This window comes from Neopelma chrysocephalum, unplaced genomic scaffold (genome assembly GCF_003984885.1).
Source record: "Neopelma chrysocephalum unplaced genomic scaffold, ASM398488v2 Primary Assembly neopelma1_64, whole genome shotgun sequence".
Lineage (NCBI taxonomy): Eukaryota > Metazoa > Chordata > Aves > Passeriformes > Pipridae > Neopelma > Neopelma chrysocephalum.
Genome location: NW_020897721.1, coordinates 647,744 through 670,334, shown reverse-complemented (window position 1 = coordinate 670,334; position 22,591 = coordinate 647,744). Strand labels below are relative to the sequence as shown.

Genomic DNA, 22,591 nt, shown 5'->3' with positions numbered 1-22,591 from the left:
GAACACAGCTGCCTACAGACCCCAAACTTGCAAAGCGATATGCTGGATGTTCTGGCAGCTCTCCATCCAGCCATATGATGTGGGGAGGTTTCACTGTCAGCAGCACTGAGCTGTGCTGTGTCCCCATAATAATCTCAGATCAAAATGTGGTCTCAACCAAGAGCCAGTCTGTGTGTATGCAAATCTAGAAAGCAGGCTGCAAAAATACAGGGAAGCTATGAGCCAGTTAAAGACCTGTATCTGATATTCAATGAATTATAAATATAATTCAGAAAATTACAGCTTTCCATTCTCCCATACCCATATATATATTACTTACTTTATTTTACAATACTACTTGAACATATTTGCTGAGATGATCCGGTAAATGCTATTTTCAGACTTTTATTTAAAGTAATTTCAAATCTCTTCATCAGAAGTAACTGAACCCTAGATATTGGTGTGTATTGATACAGCAAGACATAGGATGCAATTTTGAGACAAGCTGTCTTTGTAAAAAAAAACCTGTATGGCTCTCATCTCATATACTGGCTTTGCACAAAATTTAATGACTGTTTATAAAAGGAAGAATACATTTGAACATTAGACTTTGGGAAAGGGATTAGTATTTGCATTAATGTTTGTCTAATTTAATTTAAATGTTCTTCAGAACCACGTACACATGTGCCAGGAAGGACCATTAATAAGCCCAACATGCAGAGATCCATATAAGTGCAGCCAACAATGTTGACTGAAACTAAACTTGAAAATCCAGGGCACTGATGCACAATATCATGCAATAAAACAGCATTTCTGTGGTGATATTTAATTTAAAAAGAAGAAAGAGGCAGGGGAAGATCAGGCACTGTCTGTTTTTGAGGATCAGCCGTTCTGCATTTCAAAGCGTCGATCCCTGCAATATCCAGGTTACTGTGCTAGAATCTCGACTATTATTTAGCAGTTGTAAGAGAGGGAGGGCAAAGATGTGTTTACTCAGTGATTAGGGCCTTAGAATAAGCCTCTAGCTCCTAGAGAGACAGCTCACCACTTATTCATTTGGACCAATTCACAAAGCCTAGAAAGATTAAACATCCATGCTGAGAAGACAAGCGAATGCAGACGGTGAAAAAGAAATAAAAATTCTTTAAAAACTCTGAGATGACTTCATTATTTTTTCCACAAGGAAACTTTAGGAAAGTGTTTAGTTAGAGAAAAACCCACATTGACCTCTCTCTAAACCCTTAATCTTTCCTTTGTGGTGGCACTGCTTTGTGGTAAGCGGATGGCTTTGCTCTCCTCTTTTCACTGGGAGCAGACAGAAAAAAAGGCTCTTGAGAAACACTTTTACTTCCAAAGAAACAACCCCATGAAACTGTTAAATATGAGATTCCATACAACAGAATGTTTCAAAATATGTACAGTTTTAGGCTTAAAGATTTAGGGACAAATTTCAGTAAACAGAACAGGCACAAACACAATGGAGGTTTACACTGAGCTACTTCCCAAGGCAATGTAATTTTTGTTGCATCAACAAATCTCACCGTGCAAAGACTAAACTGCATCACATATAAAAGACTGTACTTGTGCCTGATAATTCTTCCCAAAAGTTAACGGCAGCACAGGCACACTGCTATGACTAATGCAAAGAGGTAGCAGGCAGAACTGAAGTGCTCAAATTTGATTTTGAAGAATCTTAGTGGAAGCCAGGGGTATTTCTTCCTTAGAAAAATGCATTATTACAAAAGGCTCACAGCTTGGAGTTTGTTGGTTTTGCTGTTGTTGTGCAGGTTTGGTTTTGTGTTTGTTTATTTTACTACCCTATGGTAGCATATATTTAAAAGCAAGTTTTGGTTCTGTTTATTTCAAGCCTTTGAAAAATCAGAGTAAATTCTAGGATTCTATGATGACTAATACTGGGTATTTTTCAGTCAATACTATTAAAATAGGCTTGCAAAACTGTTGAACAGTCTTGAACTCCATAAAAGAAGCCTACTAATGGAGCACTAGACTGTCTTGTGTTGGATTTCTCAAAAAAAAAAATCCGATGGGGAAGAACTTTTACTAGTCCCTACGAAGGTATGGAATACCAAAAAAGTTTTAAGTACTGAATACCGGATGGACTTCCAAAGGCCTTAGGACTTCAGGAACTTAAACCACCAAAGGATGTGTATTTCCGAGTATGTGCATGCTGAAGACCAGGCAGTCATACAGTGGAATTTTCAGAAGGGGTCTGAATTTACAAACATACTCAGGAGTGTCAGTCTCATCAATGTCAGTAAGACTTCAGGTCCCAAAAGCTTGAACTCTAAGCTCAAGGTTTCATGTTACTTCAAAGGAAAAAGGGCCACGAGAAAGAGATCCTAACTGTTTTCAGCATCTTTACTATCTAAATACCTTAAAAAATCCAGACCTCAGGCATTTTTTCTGCAACCTCTGTTGCATTCAGGCTGCATGAGACAGTCAGCAGTGCTGCTGCTCCTTTGCTCCACCACCACTGTGTTTGCAGTGAAGCACAGATTTTCATGAGGTGATTAAGTTGATATCACTGGGTAATGGGATTTCCAAGCTTCTCAGCCAGCTTGGAATAATTTAGATGCCTCAGAAAAATATGAACTTGGATGGGAATAGCAATACAGTCATAAGGGTCAGCAAAACCTGAATGGTTATCTCTGAATCTCAGGTTTATAAGCTCAAGTAATGACTGAGACAAAAATGTTCATGCCAAGGGCATGAATGTTCTTTCAAGGTGGTAGGCTAACAAATCAAGATCTTAATGTTTTCCTCTGAGTTTTATGCTGTGAGAGCTAATTCAAATGAACAAATTTGCAAGTCTTTAAGCCTTTGAAGTGCACAATGTGATCCACCTGTCTAAGGGGATCTTGGAGATCACAGGATCAGCCTTCTTGGACACAGCTACCCTATAACACACAATTCTTTTCTCCCTAAGCAGACTGCAAACCTTCTCTAACACCGAAGTAATACACCTCTGAATTTACTCCACTTTGAAAAAGGATCAAAGTAGGAATAGGGCAGATGGAAATTCATAGGAAGCCTTGTCTGTGTATTACACATAACAGAGCAAAACCTGCTGAAGAGAAGCATTGTTTAATTCCCCTGCACCAGTCAAAGGAAAGGAGACAGACACCCAAGACAGAATGACAAGGGGCACTAACCAGCCTCTAACCTTATAGAAGTGGATCTGAAATAAAGTGCACCCCACGGGTTCCTAAAATTGGAGTGAGATGATCCATGCAACCTTCTGATCTCATATTTTGTATTACACATGGCATAAAATGTCCCTAAACTAATTCCTAATTTAATCTTTCTGTAATTTTACCTTTCAGTAAAACATCTAATCTCAAAAATCCATCAGTGATGAAAAATCCATATGAACCATGGTAAGGTGTTCAAACAGCAAACCACTCTCCCAGGTAAAGGTGTGTTTTAAAGCTTGATTTAGTCTACTTTCATCCTCCAACTATTTGATCCTATTATACTGTTGTATCTCTATTTCAATCAATTGCACTTGTAGTGATATCTTACATAATGCAAATAGAATCCAGTAATTAACACCAAATTCAAATAACATCTATAAATCACAAGGACTGAAAGAAGAGGAAAGGTAGAGCGTGGCAGACAATTTAAAAAAACCTGCCATTATTTAATATCAAATACAGAGGATGCTGAAGAGAGACCTATACCCAGGAGCAACCCTTCAGATATGAAAGATGAAGGTATTCTTCAGATATGAAGAATAAAGGGTGTGTAGGCACACATAACTAGGCTGTTATGTTGTAGCAAAGATTTCTAAACAATAATCATCCACTAGTTCAGAAATAAACTGTGGAATGAAAGGCCAGAACTGCTAACACATATCAGGCAAGACTGAAAAGAAAATGCAGGTGACTAACACGGGAGTTAATTGGAGCATATGTACTGACATCTACCACAGTGTAGCTGCTTCCCTCTTCCTGAAAACCCAGAGTTACACTTCTATACCTGTCCTCCAGTTTCAACCAGCCCACGTAGATTAGTGTTAAGGTTATTTATGTTTTATCAGAATTGCTAAAGTGGTAATTTCTCCATCTGTAATCTGTAGTAATTTCAATATACTTAATTAGCTGAAATAATAAGGGACACTTTTCTGAGTTACACAGATAAAAATGATACTACAGAAAGCCCTGCATGAAGGAAAATTCTGCTACTACCAAGAAAGAAAAAGAAAAAAAAGAGCTTTTATTTGAACATGGCAAATCATGGAAGCAGCATAAGTTCTTCTAGGTTTTCGGGAAATAAAGAACTCATATGTGAGAGGGATGGTGCTGCCACTAAATTGAACCTAGAAGACAGAACTCAAGGAGAAGAAAAACACGGTTCATTTTCCGCCATGCAGGAATATATATTGAGGTGACAATACCAATCTGTGCTAAGAGAGATGTTTCACATATTTATTAAAAGTCAGTGGACAGAAAGGTTGAGAGAGGAGCAGAGGTGAGCTGACAGAGGTATATAAAGAAAAGAGCTGAAAAGGCAAATGCAATGTCTTTATTCTTTCTCATAATAAAAGAGTAGCAACCACCTATAAAAATGAAAAGGCAAAAAAGCTCCAATAAAAGAAAATACTTCAGTATTATTCATATATATAGTTCAGTGAGATTCAATATAGCCATTAAGATCCAGTATGAATAACAATACTACCCTAAGTTAAGATAAACCCCCTGATGTCTCAAAACACAAGACACCCACAAACTGCTTTCAGGCACAAGGAAGTCTCCCCCAAACATCTTTTTAAAACATGCCCATTAAAAAAATTTCTTCCATGGCATCGGTGTAGGAATAGCTATGGCACTGTAGCTACTTGAGCAAGAGTAAGATCGTTCTTCAGAAACTGAGGTAGAGAAATGCTGGTTTCCAATTGGTACAATAGGTAGAGGGTAAGACTTCCACAAAAAAACAGCTTATTTGTTAATTTATTAAACCTCTGTCTCGCTTTCTCTTCCTGGCTCAATTAAAAAAAAAAAAGGAAAATATTTTCTTGCCTTATATGTACAATAAGCCTTGGAAATGAACACACAATGCCCTTAACTATCAGACTGCAGGAGATACCTGGGATTTCATTGCCAGGGACTCTGGTTGTTAAAGGCAAAGTTCTGTATCTTTGGTATTATATTTTTGTGCTAAAGAGAGATACAGGCTTTAAAGCAGGGCTACATTTGATCTCATTCCATCTCTCCTACAAAACACTGGCACTGCTGGGGGAGCAGTTGCTCTAAAGGGAAAAAGATACCCATCATTTATGTTAATTTTCACTGTCTAATGACTCAAACACACAGGTAACAAACACCTAAATTTTTTTTACATGGTATTTTTTTCAAGTAATATTTTCTTAAATAACTGTGAATTATCATCCTTTCTAATGAAAAGACATTGGGATTTAACAGAATTATCTATTTTCTTAAAAATAATTTTAACTCATATTCTGCATTCAAAACATATGTTCTGATGTAAGTTAATTTTCTTAAAATAGCCCAAATCAAAATATTTCTGAAAAAAAAGCTTCAAGTTTATATATAATGGGATTTGGTTTTGAGGGGAAAAGTATCCACAATATAGATTTAAAACAGAGTTGATGGCTCTCTCACTAGACCTGAACTGTAGAGTGCACCTTCTGCTCTGGACAGCGTGGAGAATTTGTCAAGAAAAGGCTAAGATCTCTGAGCACTCAAGCTGCCAAGTGCTCTCAAATTAAATCAGTTTGAAGCGGTTTTCATTAAGATGGATTGAGTGTGGCATCGTGAGAAACACTCTATCAAATGTAGTGTTTTACTTAGTGATTAAGTATATACCAGTTGATGAAGCTGCCCAAATCCTTCGTAATCCCACCACTCCAATAAACATTTAATGAGTATATAAGTTCAAAAAGCCTAGTAGAGGATTTAAACCTTCAATCTTGTTTTTATTTACTCTTGGAACTCAATTTCTCACTTCAAGTGAAGAATGCTGGTGCCTGAAGCTCATCTGTTGCCCTGGTAAAATTAAGTGCCCTCCATAGTATAAATTAGAAGACAAGGCATACGGGTTGCAATTTCTCCTAAGATTTTTTTTTAATACTGATATACATATTTAATTATTTTATGAAATGCGATTATAAAAATATAAAATACTGTATCCCTTTCCTCAATTATGCATTCCAGGAGGCAGTACAGAAAAAATCTTTGTAACAGGAAAAAGCAGTGAAAATAAATGGTATTTACACATTCTCATATCTTTGTTTAAAGTCAGAATGCTACAATAAAAATAATGCCATTCTGTAGGGTAGGTGGGAGGGAGACGTTTCAAAAATAATATTCAGAAAAAAACCACACAATCCAAACAACACAAAGAAATACTTTCCTAAATATACAAATATATAACTTTATCATGAGGAGGATCTGGTCTGAACACATTGCAAAATATTAGAAATGTAAGGTGACGTGAACTTCAGATGTGCTGTGTAAGTAGTATAGGAAGTACTTTGAGTACTAAAAAACTAAGCAACTGCACTGCATTAATATCAGATTTATAGAGATCAAACTATTTATGAAAGTTCTTAATGGGCTTTTGTCCATTATTACACTGATACGCTGCCAACTATTTCTGATGAAATGATACAAAGGGAACTTCCCAATTCAAACCCTTTCCTTGTTGAATTCATATGATTTTTTTTCTAAACGTGCATTAAGGTTCACTTTAACAAATTATTATAAATTAATATTTTTCCACTGAATTACTAGGTACACATTTATGCTCTGAAATCTGTGCAAAGACATGAAAGTATTAACTAAACTTAGAGTGTTAAGTATGTGTTAACTTCAGTTATACTGTATGGATCCATAACACTGCACACTTATCAGAACAGCCCCTAAAATAATATAGATGCTCCTTCCAATATGAATAACTACATGGAGCCATAACATTCTTCATTTTAAAACTGAACATCTACCAAGAAAACAAAAGTAAATTTAAACAGCACGATTTTCTTGTTTGTGTTTCAGCTTTATCTGTGCTTAATTATGCAGGGTTTTGGGTTTCTCCTTAGTAAATCAAGTCACCAAAACTCAAATAAACTATCCCCATTCTAATTTTATTAAAATACTGATTTTAAAACTGTGCACGGAATAACAGAAACTTGAGATGCCTGGTTGGATGTACAGAAAAACTAAATAACCAAACCTTAGGTACTGGAACTTACTTGGCAGATAAAGGCTGTACAAAGAAAGAAAAAAAAGCACACTGTATTTCAGAGACCTTTCAATTTAAATTTACAATTTCATTAGCCATTCTTCAAAGGAGTTACCAACATGCAACACTGAACTTGTCAACCACAAGACTCGCAGGCAGTGTTATCTGGTGCTAGGACACCATTATTTCAGGAAGAAAAGGGAGGAGGGGAAAGAAAAAGAGTAACTTTGACAACTAAAGGACTCCAATAAAAATACAGCCTGAATGATTAATTTCAACAACCCCCAAGGTAAGTATTTTAGTCAGTTAATTGAATTAGTACAACCTTTCCCAAACAATAAAACCAAGATAACTCCAAAATATAGTTCAGCTTTTTTAAAAAATAAAGATGAAACACTTAAGGTGATTTCCATTTCCCTACTATATTAGATAAGGTAGTTTTAATACACACTTACATCTCTAGCTTTCCCATAGAAGGCTTCTTGAAAAGCAGCCTCTAATGATCCAATAAAATAAACAGGATGGCAGTCACCATATCTATTTGAGACAAAATTTCCAATTAATGGATTAATTATGAAAATAAATAATTTCAATATTCTACCACTTCATATATTCTGCAAATATAATGTGTTGGCTAAATCTTTAGAAAGATGAAGTATTACACTTTTAAAGGACAGAAGGGAAATATTTAGAATCCAACATTCAAAAGCTCAAAGTAACAAACTATTACGTTACAAATTTTATCATAAAAACTTTCTATTTGCACACTGTAAGTTCTATACAATTTTCTACACAATTTCCAATCACAACTTATTTCCTCTTATTAAAGGTTAACTGATGGCTATTCTTGCATTACACTTTAATGCATCTCACATACATAACATCATCACAGAGGAGTGAAAACAGAAGGCATTTAAACTTCGCATTACTTTGCAGCTTCTACCTGTTCAATGAAACATGGCAACTGTTTAGCAACATATGATTTGGTACTAAAAAGTTTTAAAAAAACAGCACTTCTATGTTTTTTAAAAATAGATATTTACCCAACAACTTCATTATTCTGAAAACTCTTATTGCAACTCTATATATTTTTCAATATTAATAATTTTCAGCTTTTCTGTTCCTGTATATCATAATAAAATCATTATACATAATCAGAGTCCTTATCATTCTTCTGACCTTTACATAATTAAGTAATGATACTAATTAATGGCAAAATAAATAAGGCAAGAATCTGCCACTCTTGGAGTGAGAAATAATTTTATTTCAGAAGCAGCTCTGACAAAGTTAAAATTACAATAAATTAGATTAGGATGTATAAATATGCTATAATCCCACATGAAAATATGTGCACTTGGTTTATTTTTATTATTTACTAAATTTAGCTTAGTTTGTAACAAGAATTGCACAGTTAATAGACTAAGGTTACCTTGAAGAAAACTCCGCTGTAAATTGTAATAAGGCATCTCCTTCATTTTCAGCATTTTCTGGCACTTAAAAAAATGAAAAATATAAATTAAATGCATCCTTATGGAAGCAGGTTGTAATATGCAAACTCAGTTGCTTCATAGATATTTCATGTTGTGACCTTACTGAAGTGGTTACCAACTGACCATATAAATTTAATGAAAGACTATAGACTATGAACCTTTGGAAAGACATGAAATTTCCAGAGGGTCTCATGAATATATTCAGGTTTTCCAAACAGTAAAATCCTCAGGTCCAGTGTAATGTGATATATCACTTGTTCTGAGCTAACACTGTGGACATACTTTAATATATTAAAATGAAAGGACTGGCTTGAAAGGCTTGACCCACTATATTGTGAGTTGCCAACTATGTCTGCAGTGTATTCATTTGATACAGCCATCAGACATGATACTCAAACAATTCTAACATTCCTATCAAAGGATACTTTCCTATTTCTTATTCTGCAGACTCATCACACCTCTCTGCCTTCACTACTGCTGTACAATGACCAGTTAATCGTAAATTAACTGTCAACTCTTACTCATTGGCGATTTCCTCAAGGCAGACGATGCTACTCCAAACATTTCTCCATCATCAACTCCAAACTCTGTAGCATCTTCAAAGTCATCTCCATCACTATCACTAACCATATGAACGTCAGTGCATTGCTATATAAAAAAACCCAACAAAATCCACCGTAAGCTTCTATTACAGACATCGTCTTCAGTGAAACACACAATACATATACAGTGAAAAATACTTATCCATTTCTACAAAACCACAATAAACTGCATTTTATTTTACTATTTTATACAGCATTATCACCCTGCTTTTTATAAACAAGGCCTAATTTTTAGCAGTAGTCTGTTTGACAGCAGTATTATGTGACAAAATGCATTAGTAAAGAATGAAGGAACTTTCTCTGCATACCCAGAGTTGAGCAAATTTTATCCAAAGTTAATGCTGTTTTCCATCTAATGGTACCACACTTGGTTTAACTGCATAAGAATGAGAAAAGCCACACATTGGTGGTTTTCATATTGGTATTTGGCATGTCAATACAAAGGAGAAAAATCAACATTTTTGTGTGAAGAGCTATGGTCTCATCTCCCTCCCATGAGATCTTTTGGATCTCAGGTCCTTTGAAACACAGAACAGCTCAGAAAAACCTTGGTTTCAAGAATTCAACCTTAACCTGGCACTAAATGAACAACTATTCCAGCTCTGCTTGACCTACAAGTTACAGTGATAGCACACTAGAGAAAACCTACATGAACCGCTGAAGGTGTAGCAAAGGGTATTATGGAACACAGCATCTCAGCTCTAGCTGAGTGATCACAAGAGGAGCAAAGAGCTCCAAACACACAGGATGTCTCTCTACAAAAGCTACATAAAAAAGACTTCAAATAAAGAATATTTACTGAATCAATCAGTCAACAAAAAAAAAAAATCTACAAGGTGAACAAACTCAGATCATTTTGGAAGAGTGAAGCAGCAATGATACACAGTTATGCTGGTAGATCTCAGGATTAAAAAAATAACCATTTATTTAATCTGCTAAGTGGTTCAGGTATGGCTAGAACAGTGTTGTCTGACCATCCTCTAACTTTTAACAACTACCCAACACCACATATCCAGTCCTGTATCCTGACCACACCTCACAGTTATCTCTTATGAATATATATTAAATTCATTTTAAGGCAGGATAAAGGTAATGGAAATTTTAACCTAAACTAATAATAATCAGGAACAATGAAACAGGAGTTTATGCAGTCTGAAAACATCTCGTTCTGCTAACACTAAAAATACGTTTCAACCTTCTCTTTAATTTGGAGTATTTTTCAATCTTGCTGTGATTTGATTACTTTTTCTTTTCTTTCTTCAATGAGTCATTTACACAGTTCCTTACTTTGCCACAATTATGTGCTACAGGAACTGTAAACTGATTGTTTAAAGATGCAATTTTATTGACATATTGACAACACAAGGGATGGTGACCACTGCAAAATGAGGTTTCCCTGCTTCTTCCTAGAGTATACTGGTAAAATAAAGATGATGTTCTTACCTCCTCTGACTGCTCCCTCGTTTGTACGGGTGAAGACCTTCTTCCAACTGTGAGTCGATGGCAAGGGTAAGTCAGCCCCGATACAGCAAGAGTCATCTACAAAACAATAATCATTTATTAAAGCTATAGTGTCAATTGAAGGTTGGTTTTTGTTTTTTGTTTTTTTTAAGGTTGTTTTGAGATTCAAACTAAAGACTGCACTGCAGAAGACTGAATTATTTAAACAAACGTAAGGAAAGAAGCCAGAAAAACTGAAAAAAAAACCAGTTAAGTCATCTTGAAAAAAAAAATACTATTTTGAAACAACAGTTTATCAGCAGACATTGCAACACACACAATCACACTGGCAACTTAAAAAATACATTTCATCTCCTTTTTGGTCACTATAAATGTCAAGGGTGCATGCCATGTTTCTCATCTGGACACAGACACACACAAACCCAACAGTGCTGGTGAAACTGCAGTCAGCACAGACAGGAGGGATGTTCAGGAACCAGTGCCAACAGAAACAGCACTGGCTCAGAAGCACCTAAGCCCTATCTTGATAACACATGGATTGATTTTACAATGTGATTAGCTTTTAAATATAGTTGATTAATTTTTGCCAGTGACAAAATATTTGATGCTGTACAATTCTTAGTGAAGTGAAGAACAATAGTTCTGACTGTATGTTTAAAATATTGTTTCTATTGGTTCTTTCAGAAGAAACACAGAGAGGACAGAAAGAGATTTTCTAGATCCTATACAGCTTATTAGTATTTTTGCAGGGTACAGAATGAAAGACTTACATTATAAGCAGTAAGGTAAAATACATTTCAATCATCCTCAACAAAAATCCAGTGCCATGAGCACTGAAAATACCCCATTTATTTTTTATACATAATTCAGAATGACTATATCACTTGTCTGCTAGAGCTCACAAAGATTTAATTTGCTGCAGGTTGAAGCAGGCTGATTAAGCAGCCTGGTTACCAAATGAATGTTAACCTGTCTGAACTAGCCTACTGTCACATTCTCATAGCAAGGTTAAACAGAAGTTTAGCTGTGCAAAAAGCCCAGCAATCGTCTTAAAGGAAGTGAGTTATAATGTTCTGGAGCAAATGAAATATTAAAGATGACATACAGGTCAAGACCAATTACCTATGAAACTCCTGTGACAAGAGCATAAGAACTGCATTCTCTGTAATAATCCACCAGCTCGATTATTATTTTTATAAGCTTTTAAAAATAAACAAAACCAACTGTTTTAAAACCTGAAACTTTGCCCTGTAGTTACCACACTATATAAAATACTGGTAAAACACACACACACACACACCCCCAACCACACACAGACTACAGTTCCCTATCTCACAGCATCAAATACCCTGACAGATGCCTGGAAAGGCTCCCGGTGTCTTTTACGTGCACATTAAAGAGAGAGTGGTAAGATCAAGCAAGCAGTTATTGTGCTGCTTCATCACTTGGCCCAATTGCAGGGTGTTGCAATTCCAATTTGCAACCCTATATTATAGTGTCAAAGCGTCTCTCAAATACGAGCTTACAGCAGAAGGGGTTCGACATCAGAGCTTGTTTCATCCTTCTCTCCAGACAGTTGCTGGAATGTTGGGGTTTTGTGCACATTTGTGTGAGAAATCACCCTCCCCTTCAGCATTTTTGGGAAGTTTTTTGCAAAGGAAAGGCCAGGAGAAATAGCTCTGCCGTCATTTCAAAATAAACTAGCGGTATCAACATTCTTCTAGAATAAAGGTACCTTCATTCTAAGAAGAATCCTCTCACAAGAATGACTCTTGCACCAGAAAGCTTAAGTTTTATTCTGGAAATCATAAAAGCACCAACACTAAGCAAAAGATTACTTTCCAGGCAGCTCAGCCTGGTGTCATGGATAGTAAACCTCAACTTCTCCTAGTATTTTGAACACAGGCCAATTTATTGATGGAACACCCGCTGAAGGGTCTCCGTGCAAGAACTGTAGACCTCAGGCTGCTCTTGGAGAGCTTTTTCTTTCTAAATACTGCACCTGCCTACTCCCAAATGGGGTTGCAGGACATTAGCTACACAAATCACTGTGTCTCAGTCACCTTCCCATGGCAATGGACAAATTCTTTATACCAACTCCATAATTGAAAATGTTGGTTTGTAGCCTGACTACCTCATATTCTCTAACTTATGAACCCATCTGGTTGTGCAAAAACTCAAAAGTCACTAACTTTTCTGAATTTTCTTTTTTTTCTTGAAAATCACCTTTAGGTGGGTACTAGTGCTTGAATAGGATGGCTTTCACATGCACAAGAAAAGACATTGAGAGATGCATATGCAGGATGTGCATAATCCTAGATATAGGTTATGAAATAAATAATACATTGAAGTAAAAATAAATAAAGTTAGTCTATTTTTCTAGGCAGGAAATGTACACATGTGCAAATCAAATGGTCTCAGAGTTGAAAGGTACACGAGGTGGAAAGCGAAACAGAATCAGAAACAGCCAAAATGACTTGCAAAAAGTAACTCCAGATGATTATTGGAAAGCCAGATCTCTGGTCCATCACTATGTATACACTGCTTGTGCTTGTTGAAAGTTATTTGGCTTCCTAAAGCTTTTTAAGGAGAAGGACAACAAAACTTCAAACATTCCAGGGAGAGTGGCAGCAGGGGAGTCCTTCTAGGAGACAGCAGAGATATTGAATGGATTGCTATTGGTATTCAAAAGGTAATGGTACTATCTGGACTAGGAGTGCACAAAGGTTACTCCAAATAGATTTTAACTACTAAAAGAAAGACCACTACCAAATCTTACAATTTAAAGAGGAAAAAATTAGTCTGGTGCTCACTTGTGCTTTCCAACAGTAAGACACTAATATTATTTGTAAACACTCAGTGTAAGATCAATTGTATTTAAATTCTCTGCATTAGAAATTGGGGGATAAACTTAAGCAACATCTTTTCTGATCCAAACATGCAGGATTCTTTGTCAAACTCCCAGATTAACCCAGAAATATTTACCAAATCTGGAGTGAGAACAGGTGCTTTCAACAATAAATTATTCTGCCTGTTAGAAAGTACTGTTTTTATGTTGAAGGTTCTAGAAATATAATTCAAAACAATCTAAAAATGCTCTTTTCTCCAGATATTTCATGATACAAATATGTCTGCAGGACAGAAAGACATCTTGTAATTCCAGAGTGCTGCCATCTCATGCTCAGAATAATAGGAAAAATTACAAATCCATAATCTCAAAAGCTTGTATCTTCTAGAAAGAGTTTGTTGGCACAACTTAATTCCCACTCTTGCAGACTCCTGAAATTACAAATAAAGGAACAAACTCAGTCTCTTGTACCAGTCCAGAGACATTTAATCAAGATACTGAAGATCTGAGAAAGATAAACAGAAAGAATGATACCAGCAGAGAACTCCAGCTGCAGAACTCACTTCACTTAGAAATGCTGATACAAAAATTATAAGCTCAGTGTACTGCATCAGGAAAATAGTAATCGGATATGACAAATTGGTCTTCCTCATGTTCAGTCACACACTGATGGAGAAAAACAGCATTTCAAAAGAGATTTGAACAGCAACCATATCTAATGTGGAAAGTGAAGGCCAGCTCTAAGCTTTCTAATGCCTTACAGAGTATAGTTGGACACCCAAAGTGGTGCTTAAGGCAATAATCTGTAAAGAACCAGACATTCCTCCTCATCCTCGATTATTGGGAGGTTGTGCTTTTCACAGGATACTTATCATCCTTTCTCTCTAAAAGGATGAAGCTTTTTTTAACGAGAACCATTAAAAACAAGCAAGTATAAGTGATAATGTTTAAGGGAAGTAGGAATATTGATTTATTTTGTGCTCTTTGTTACGTTTTTGATTGCTACAAGAGCAGTGTGTTTTGAGGTTTTGAAGTGTGCAGAGGCACTGCATGTGCATTAATGTACATTAATGCATCTATCTAAACATACAAACACTTAAATGGAGCCCTTCAGTTGTATCACCCAGTACTTGTCACTTTTAAAAACCAGCTTTTTGTCCTCTTAAAGACTACTTAAAAGGCAGCCTTCATAGGGTAACTTTATTCTTTGAGCTACTCAAATGAAGAATCCTTTCCAATTCACTGGAGAGGTATTTTTCCAGGGCAAAATATTTTCTAATATCATTTATTGGACATGAACTAGAGATTCTCGATCATTTCCTCTCAGAAATTCAAAGGTCAAACTATAAATCTTACAAAGCATCAGACAGAAATTCAGAGAACATTTGATCCATATGCAAAGGAGATGATTCTATCCATGATGGCAGATTTCACTTGTTTGCACACAGCAAGTGAATTAACAGGCATTATCTGACAATGGCAAACCTAAACCAAAATAAAAAACCTTGCAGTGGACAAACCTTCTGGATTTTTAATAAAAAATAAAAAGGAATGTAATTTCTGTATAACTTGGCTGCTGTGAATCAGTGGAACTATTCAAGTAGCTACACTTTGATACAGAATTACATTTGTATGTATATAATCTGCTTCAATAAAAAACTAAATGGAGGAATTCTCATAGTGTCATTTCCTGCTGAGGTAAAGGAAAATAATCCATGTTTCCTGCCTTTAAAACTCAGAGATAAGGTAAGCAAACAGGATTCTGGTGTACAAAATAAAAATACTTGACTCTCCTTCATAAATCTCCCATAAAAAAATCAGTCCTACTCAAGGTCAGCTTGTAGTATATTAGGCAAAAGGAAGTCATAATAACCTGCCCTGCAGTTCTAGCATCCTGAAAAACAGTGAGGTACAAGTATAATTCCAGCTTTCCAGCTGCACTCACAAGCAGAGACAGATGAAGAAGCCACAGAAAGAAGCTTTCCCAAAGATGCCACAGCATGTGTAATTGCCAAGGGGGTACATCTTTCTAATACATCCTTTCCACTCTGTAATGTTGAACAGCTCCAATTAAAACTTGAGTATATTCAAATGTGGATGTGGGTGGGTTTACCATACAACATGCATAATTTCGATTTTTGGTTTCTACAGTCTAAAGCAGTTAAGGAACACTCAGATTATCCAATCCCAAATCTTTCAAACTGACATCTCTAATTTCTGTTTGTTGGAGCTCTCATGATCTGTCCAAGACAACAAGCAATGCCTGCTTTCCCCTTGTTGAGCAGGAGGAACAAAAGAAGCTGAAGATACTGAAGATAAACCTGCTGTTAGCATGTCTCATAATACAGAGTTCTCACTGGATAAACAACCTCCACAGCTCAGTAACTGCAGCAGCTCTCTGTTATCTCAGTATTGGTTTGAGAATGTTTTATGTTTTCACTGTTAGCACTGCACGACCAGTGCGCTGCTTAAGAAGAGAAGATTATTTCCAGGAAAATATGACAAAAAATGTTATTACTCACCCTTTGAAATCAAACTTCAGTAGAGATTATACAAATATCTTGAAACCTAAAAACCTTCCTTTTGCCCTGAAAACAACAGCAATGTGAGCAACATTCAAAGTATTACTAAAAGGGCTCTAAAGTCATGGTGAGTTAAAGTTATCTATCTAATTATTAAGAACAGAAGTTCATGCTAAGCTTTAATAGTCTTTGAACCAAAGCTGTGGTAACGAGGGAAATTCTACCACAATTGCAGACTTCTAACCACCCTCGATAATTATTACTACAATATATATCAGCTCTGAGATCTGGAAGCCTTTTGTGGCTGCTGTTCAGTACTTCAGCCATAACTAGTGTGTCAATACTAGCTAACCACAGTTTCAAGTTAGAAACAAATATAATAACGAGCATAGAAATGATATCTCAAAATAATTTTCATTGATCAGGAGGTCATCAGCTGAACAAGAGCTCTTTCTAGAGGTTGCTTAGCAGGCTGCAGTACACACGTGGAGTTTTGTTAATACACATATATCACACAAAAAATTCTTAATCAGAAACGAATGCACTGTTACCTACAGACTGAAACTAATCCTTGTTCAAATACTTCATGTGACAGTCCTTTCACCATGTTCAAAACATGAGTTGCTTAGCTTTTTGATTTACTGGTTAGTCACTGATACATGGTTAATGTATAAAGAAACAAACATGACCGAGTACATTCCATAACACGCCACGCTCAGTTATTCAAAATAACCCAAGAGAGTTGTTGTCCATAGCAAAGTACTCAATGGTTGGTAGGTGTCTCCTCTGTGAAAATTTCACTTCTGCATAATTTGATCCTTTTTCTTGTTGGAGTAATTACTATGACATTTTTTTCCTCTCACTAGGTAAGAGAAGGGGTAAGGACAGAAGGGTGAGGAAGAAGCATTATCAAGGATTTCAATTTTCATATTAAACTTACTATTCTGTTACTTGGCCTTTTATTGTAGCATAAGCTAATTCCTTGAGTATGATAAATACCAAGGATTCTATGATGTCTGCATTTACGCATTTTCTTGAAGCTAGGGGGAAAAAAAGTGGTATTTTGAACACAACTATATGAAGTTTGAGAAAGAACATTCCTGTCCTAGTTCTCTATTATACTCTATATGTAGCTGGGTTTGCATATAAGGCATATTAGGGATCAAACACTTTCACAGCCCAAGTGCACTAACAGATAAGGTAATAAACACGACAAAACAATTCAGCTGTTTTCTACACCTTGGTTGAACAGCATGACTCCTGCAAGGGAGCCTTTCCCACTCTCCAAGTTCAGTCCATTCTCTATCATTTCAGCCCAGGCAGGTAACATCGTGCTAAGTGAAAAATTCTCTCCCTTCTTAGTGTAGACAGACTTCAGTTTACATGTCTGCAAGGCATATTCATCCTGGCTAATCCCTTCTTCTCCATGGGCAGATCTCTGGAGAATTCAAACAAGCTCATTTCTCCCAGCCTACCAACATGTCATCTATCTCTCCTCACTAGACAAATTAAGTTTCCTGTTCAAAAAGACCCATGTCTCAGACCTCAGGTCTTTAAGTCAGAATCTCAGGGTGATCTAGGGAACTGCAGAGCAGTTCAACTTAACTTTACTCCCCCAAAAGGGGGACAGGAACGAAATACAAACCAATCTATTTGGTACACCTAGAAAATAAGTTATTCTTCTTGTTCCTTAGCACTGGAGCAAGACTGGTCAGGCTGCTCCACAGCTGAGGCTGCTGCTGCTCCCAGCTCACTCCCATTTCCATTTTCCTTTTGCAACCTATCTTTTTTTGAGATTAAAGAAGGGAGCAAAACAAAAAGCAAGAAATATCTGCATGGTGAAAGAGATATAGCAGTTAATGAGGCATGCAGGAAAAACTGAAGTGTAAAAGTCAGAGGGGAGAGGTAGAGCAAGTGAAAGAAGTTTTGCTTCCACACTTGAAATGAAACACTGGGAAGTTTTTCACTATACAGTTGAATAAAATAGTGGTTTCTAACTGCATTCATCATAGTCCTTGCATATGAATGTTGAAGCAGGGGAAATAAGAGTGTGGGAACTCTGGCAATTTTTTGCAGTTTTGCAAAGAATATCACATGGCTCCACGCTCTTTCCTGGCCAGAGACCCAAACACAGAGAAACCAATCCATGCAGGAAGGAAGTGGTGGACTCCCAGGCAACTCATGCTATTTCTGAGAATACTCAGGAGTCTCATCATTTCAAGAAAGATGATGCTATGACACGAGACAGCCTTCATAAGAGCTTGTTCTTGCCATGGCTGCAGTTCCCGGGGTTTAACCAAGCATTATTAACAGTGCGTGGGCAGCTTGTTGTGCTCAGACAAACCCTCACTAAATTCCTTGGGAACAAACAGGTGATCAACATTTTCAAGCCCATCACTTGTCACTGTATAATTATTCATTAAATAATCTATCTTCTTTTCACTGTACAATCCCACAAAGTCCAAGTGATACGTGATTTAAGAATTCCCGCATGTTCATGTTTAAAAGTAATGTTTAAAGCTTAAGGAGATTAAAGGTTTTCTGTGAATTAATGTTTATGCTTTGGTTTGCTCTTTTCTCAAAAGTTAGCAAGTATTCTTTCAATAGTAACAGACTGTAAAATTACTCCTATCCACACTGAAATACATTATATACATAAAACAAGTGATACCATGCCAGCAAAGAGCAAGTATCGCACTGTAAAATAAAGGTACATTGCAATTCAAAAAACAAATCTATTAAACGCCTTTTTTTTGAATTGACTGAAACAGGGGCTTTTTTGTACTATGGAATTAATTATGAGACTCAGAAAGATTTACTACACGGTGCTGAGGGTTCTCTTCAGTCTATACTGGTCAGACAGACATTGCTATTTAAGTTTAGTACATAACATTAAAAAAAAAATAAATCAATCAACCAAAGCTCACTACTACCATGTAAGCCTTTATCCTTCCTTGAACAATAATAATAAGTGGATGTAATTCCACATTAGCCACTTTGTCTTTTGACATCAAATAGCATTAGCTGGGAAAAACAGTCAAGTATGCTTGAGGTTTGTTTGTTTTATTAAACTATTGCACAAATACGAAAATGAACTGAAGAGTGTAAAAAATTTGACAGCCCTTGAAATTAACTTCCTGTGGAAAATAACTTCATTTTCATTATGCATCTCCATTAAAAAAAAAAAATCTTGACAGGTATTCAACATTTCATTTTAAACACTAACTGGATGAAAAAAACATCTCTAGGGTGGAGTGTGTTCAGGTTATAAATCAGTAATGCTTATTTTAACTCCTCACAAAGTGTTGTTGAGATAATTACTGCTGACAGCTTTATTCAAGGTTCATTTCACTTTTTCTACTATTTTTCCCCTGTTAGAAGTTCAGTAGGGCCCATGGGAAGATCCACCCCTCACACCTGTTAGGGTTCTTCATGTTACTGAGGCCAGTTTGGACACGTCACTTCAAATTAGCATTGTGCCAGCGCGCTGTGACAATTACTTATCGCAGGTTTAACTTGGAAAAAAGTTTCTAATCCAGCCACAAGAACAGTGTCAGAGTACGTAATTTAAACCTGTCAACACAGGTTGCAGGAAATTCATTCCAAGGATTTCAGTTATGTTCCCATGGTAGATCTTTGAACTATAATGAAGCTTAAAATCACAAAGGAATGCTGTAGAGTTAAAACACAGAACCCACAAGTTTGAAAAGCTCTGAACTGAAAAAAAGTGTTTTAACTACTAATAATCTTTTAAACATTGATAAACTCTTTACATTAGGATTAAGAGACTGGTGTGCTTAATTCTCAAAAATTCCATAAGGCTGCATGTTAAAGGTATGCATCTTATTCTGCTACAGTGTAAAGGCACAACCCGGGGAGATGTTTACATGTGCTGAAGGTAGCAGCACAGTGAAGATGCTCTGGAATCATCTTGGGGATAAACAGCACACAGGGTGGGAGGAGGGAGGCTGGAAGAGAGTCCACAGCACAGCGAGAAGGCCACTCGTGTCCTTCAGACACCGGATAAGCAACGCTGAAGCCACAGCAACAACCACTATAAAGGCAGCTTCACAAAAACACTGTGAGTGTACAAGTTTCTGTACGAGCTTGAGAAAAAGTGGTGCCCATTCCTCTGGGAACACCCAGCTCTGGTTCACTGGCTGAACACACATGCCAATTTTTGCTGTGGTCCCTGTTAATCACCAGCCGTATTACTGTGCATCTACCACTCTTGTTTGCTGGCTGAATGAAAATTATCCCTGGTTTGGATTATTTCTCATTTGATTGAGCCTAGTTAGGCAAATTAGGAATTAAAGCAGAAGGACAGCTACTGTAGTGTTTAATGTTGCTTCAAACCACAAATATATTTAAAGGAAGCAAAAAGAAAATAATATTTCTTTGTACAACAGATTCTGTTAAAAAAGAGATATACTTGAGAGGCTGAAATAAATACCCATGATCACTTACAGAGCTCATTCTTCTTCTTAGACAAAAACTGTAAATATTAAAAAGGATGAAAAATCTGCCAAGCCATTTGCAGCTATTTGAAACACAGGGTAACAGAATTAAATAAACGCTGAAAGACCTGGAACACAGTTAAGTATAGACCATGAGGCTAATTGTGGATCTTGAGTTAATTACTTTCCACTGATACGTTTTCTCAATGGTCTTTTACATGAGTTTTTTCTTTCCTCAGTCTGAACCCCAAGGCAATTCAGTGTGCTAGCCTCCAAACTCTGGGTGATTCATTGTGTACTTCTGCCTTAGGATTTTTAGTTCATGCAGAGAAAGCCAGGCTTTCACATCAAGTTGATGTTAATGTGCACTGACAAAGCAACAGTAAAGGAGCTTCATGTTTGTCACAACGTGCACTCTTTAATTTAGTAATTGCTTTATACTGATATGCAAATAATGACACATTTCCCAAATTTCCAGTTCCTCAGCAATGCTTTCACTAATTACTCAGTGGTTAAAACTTATGCATGTAAATTGGTTCAGTGAGTTTATTAATAAGTACACCTGTGTGAACTGATCTATAAAACACACATGCCTGGGAACAGGTCTTAACTCACTGTAAATTCCTGAAGGTCTCAGGAACCAAAAAGAAATATTCTCTCATTAAACAAGATCTATTACAACTAACAGAGTTATTCATAGATAAACTGGGATTCCAAACCTTTCCTAAGCTAAAGAGAGACTGCCTTTGGGTGACAACAAATACCAGGAGTCAAAGCATTCATCCATTTTATTTTGCCAAATGAGAGGAGGATCAAGGTAAAGAAAAGAAAAGGTCAATAAAAAAAATAGGACAAGAATACCTCTAGCACCCGAAAACATGGGAAAGCACCAACGTCCACTCATCCATCAGTTCTCTGTGGACCACCACGTGCTCTGCATCTGCTTGTGGTATTTTGTGGTACTGCTTACTCTTACTTTTGATACACTAACATGAAAAATTCAGCTGCACTTAACATGCGTTCAGACTCATATCAACTGCAAAAACACTGAACAGACTTAACCTGTCTTCCTGTATTTCCTTTCCTCAAAATTGTCCTGTTTCATTTGCTGCCTTCTGTGTTGAAATACAGTATCTGTTCGGTTTCCAATATTTTTTTAAGTAACTACGTAATTGCCACAGAATAGTGTATAACAAGTGTTTTTACTAAGTATGATCCCAACTAATTTATTTTTTGCTATTCAGAAGAGACACAAAACTATTTACAGATTTTTAAGGTCAGAAAAAAGTGAAATAATAAACCAAAGTATAAATTAACAAACAATTCATCCAGACCACATATTGCCCACAGATATTCAGACACACTTGGGGAACTGCTTTGCATTCACAAAGAGTATCATCCAAACCTGGCACATTTCTGGTCTATGGTGGGATGCCATTTACTTCAAAACATTGTACAACGTTTTGGATGGCAAACAGAAAAGTGCCTGGATATGTTTCCAGAACTATATAATTCCTTGGCAGAGTTCAGGCAGTTGTGCTGGCAGCACTGCTTCCAACTAACAGTTCAAACACTGATAGGCTTTTTATGCTGCCTCTTCTTGGATATAACTTTTCCAGGGATTGGATTTTTGCAATGTTAGCTCTTGAAAACACGCTGTTACTGACTTCTCAAAATGAGCTTCTAAAAAGGATGACTGTTTCTTATTTTCTGTTTCCCTTACCTGGAATGTACATCTTCTACTGAAGTTCTGCTCTGCTTATATAGTGGAGTTTCATTACAGACAAACAAGCACTACTGTGATAATCCTCCAGGAATAATGCAATTACCACTTATCAAACAGGTGTCTGCTGTATTCCAAGGAGATTATCACTTCCTATTCTGCTCTCAGAGAGCACAGAATAAAAGAGAAGCTGCTACTATTAAATGACTGAGGAAAAAGAGTCTTTGATAATAGCTCTTGCCAGCTTCTCTCAGCAGGGCATGAAGTAAATGTAGCCCTTCTATAACA

At 36.5% G+C, this 22,591-nt stretch overlaps 1 protein-coding gene across 1 annotated transcript in view; it reads right to left on the bottom strand.

Moving 5' to 3' along the window:
• The window catches only part of FAF1 (Fas associated factor 1), a 157,059-nt gene that overhangs the window by 42,616 nt on the left and 91,852 nt on the right, over window positions 1–22,591 (bottom strand). Inside the window, exons 9-12 of the mRNA XM_027683114.1 lie at window positions 10,736–10,831; window positions 9,212–9,338; window positions 8,630–8,693; window positions 7,656–7,737 (exon numbers count right to left, since the gene is read on the bottom strand). Of these exons, the coding sequence (XP_027538915.1) occupies window positions 7,656–7,737; window positions 8,630–8,693; window positions 9,212–9,338; window positions 10,736–10,831 (369 nt within the window). The remainder of the gene's footprint in view (window positions 1–7,655; window positions 7,738–8,629; window positions 8,694–9,211; window positions 9,339–10,735; window positions 10,832–22,591) is intronic.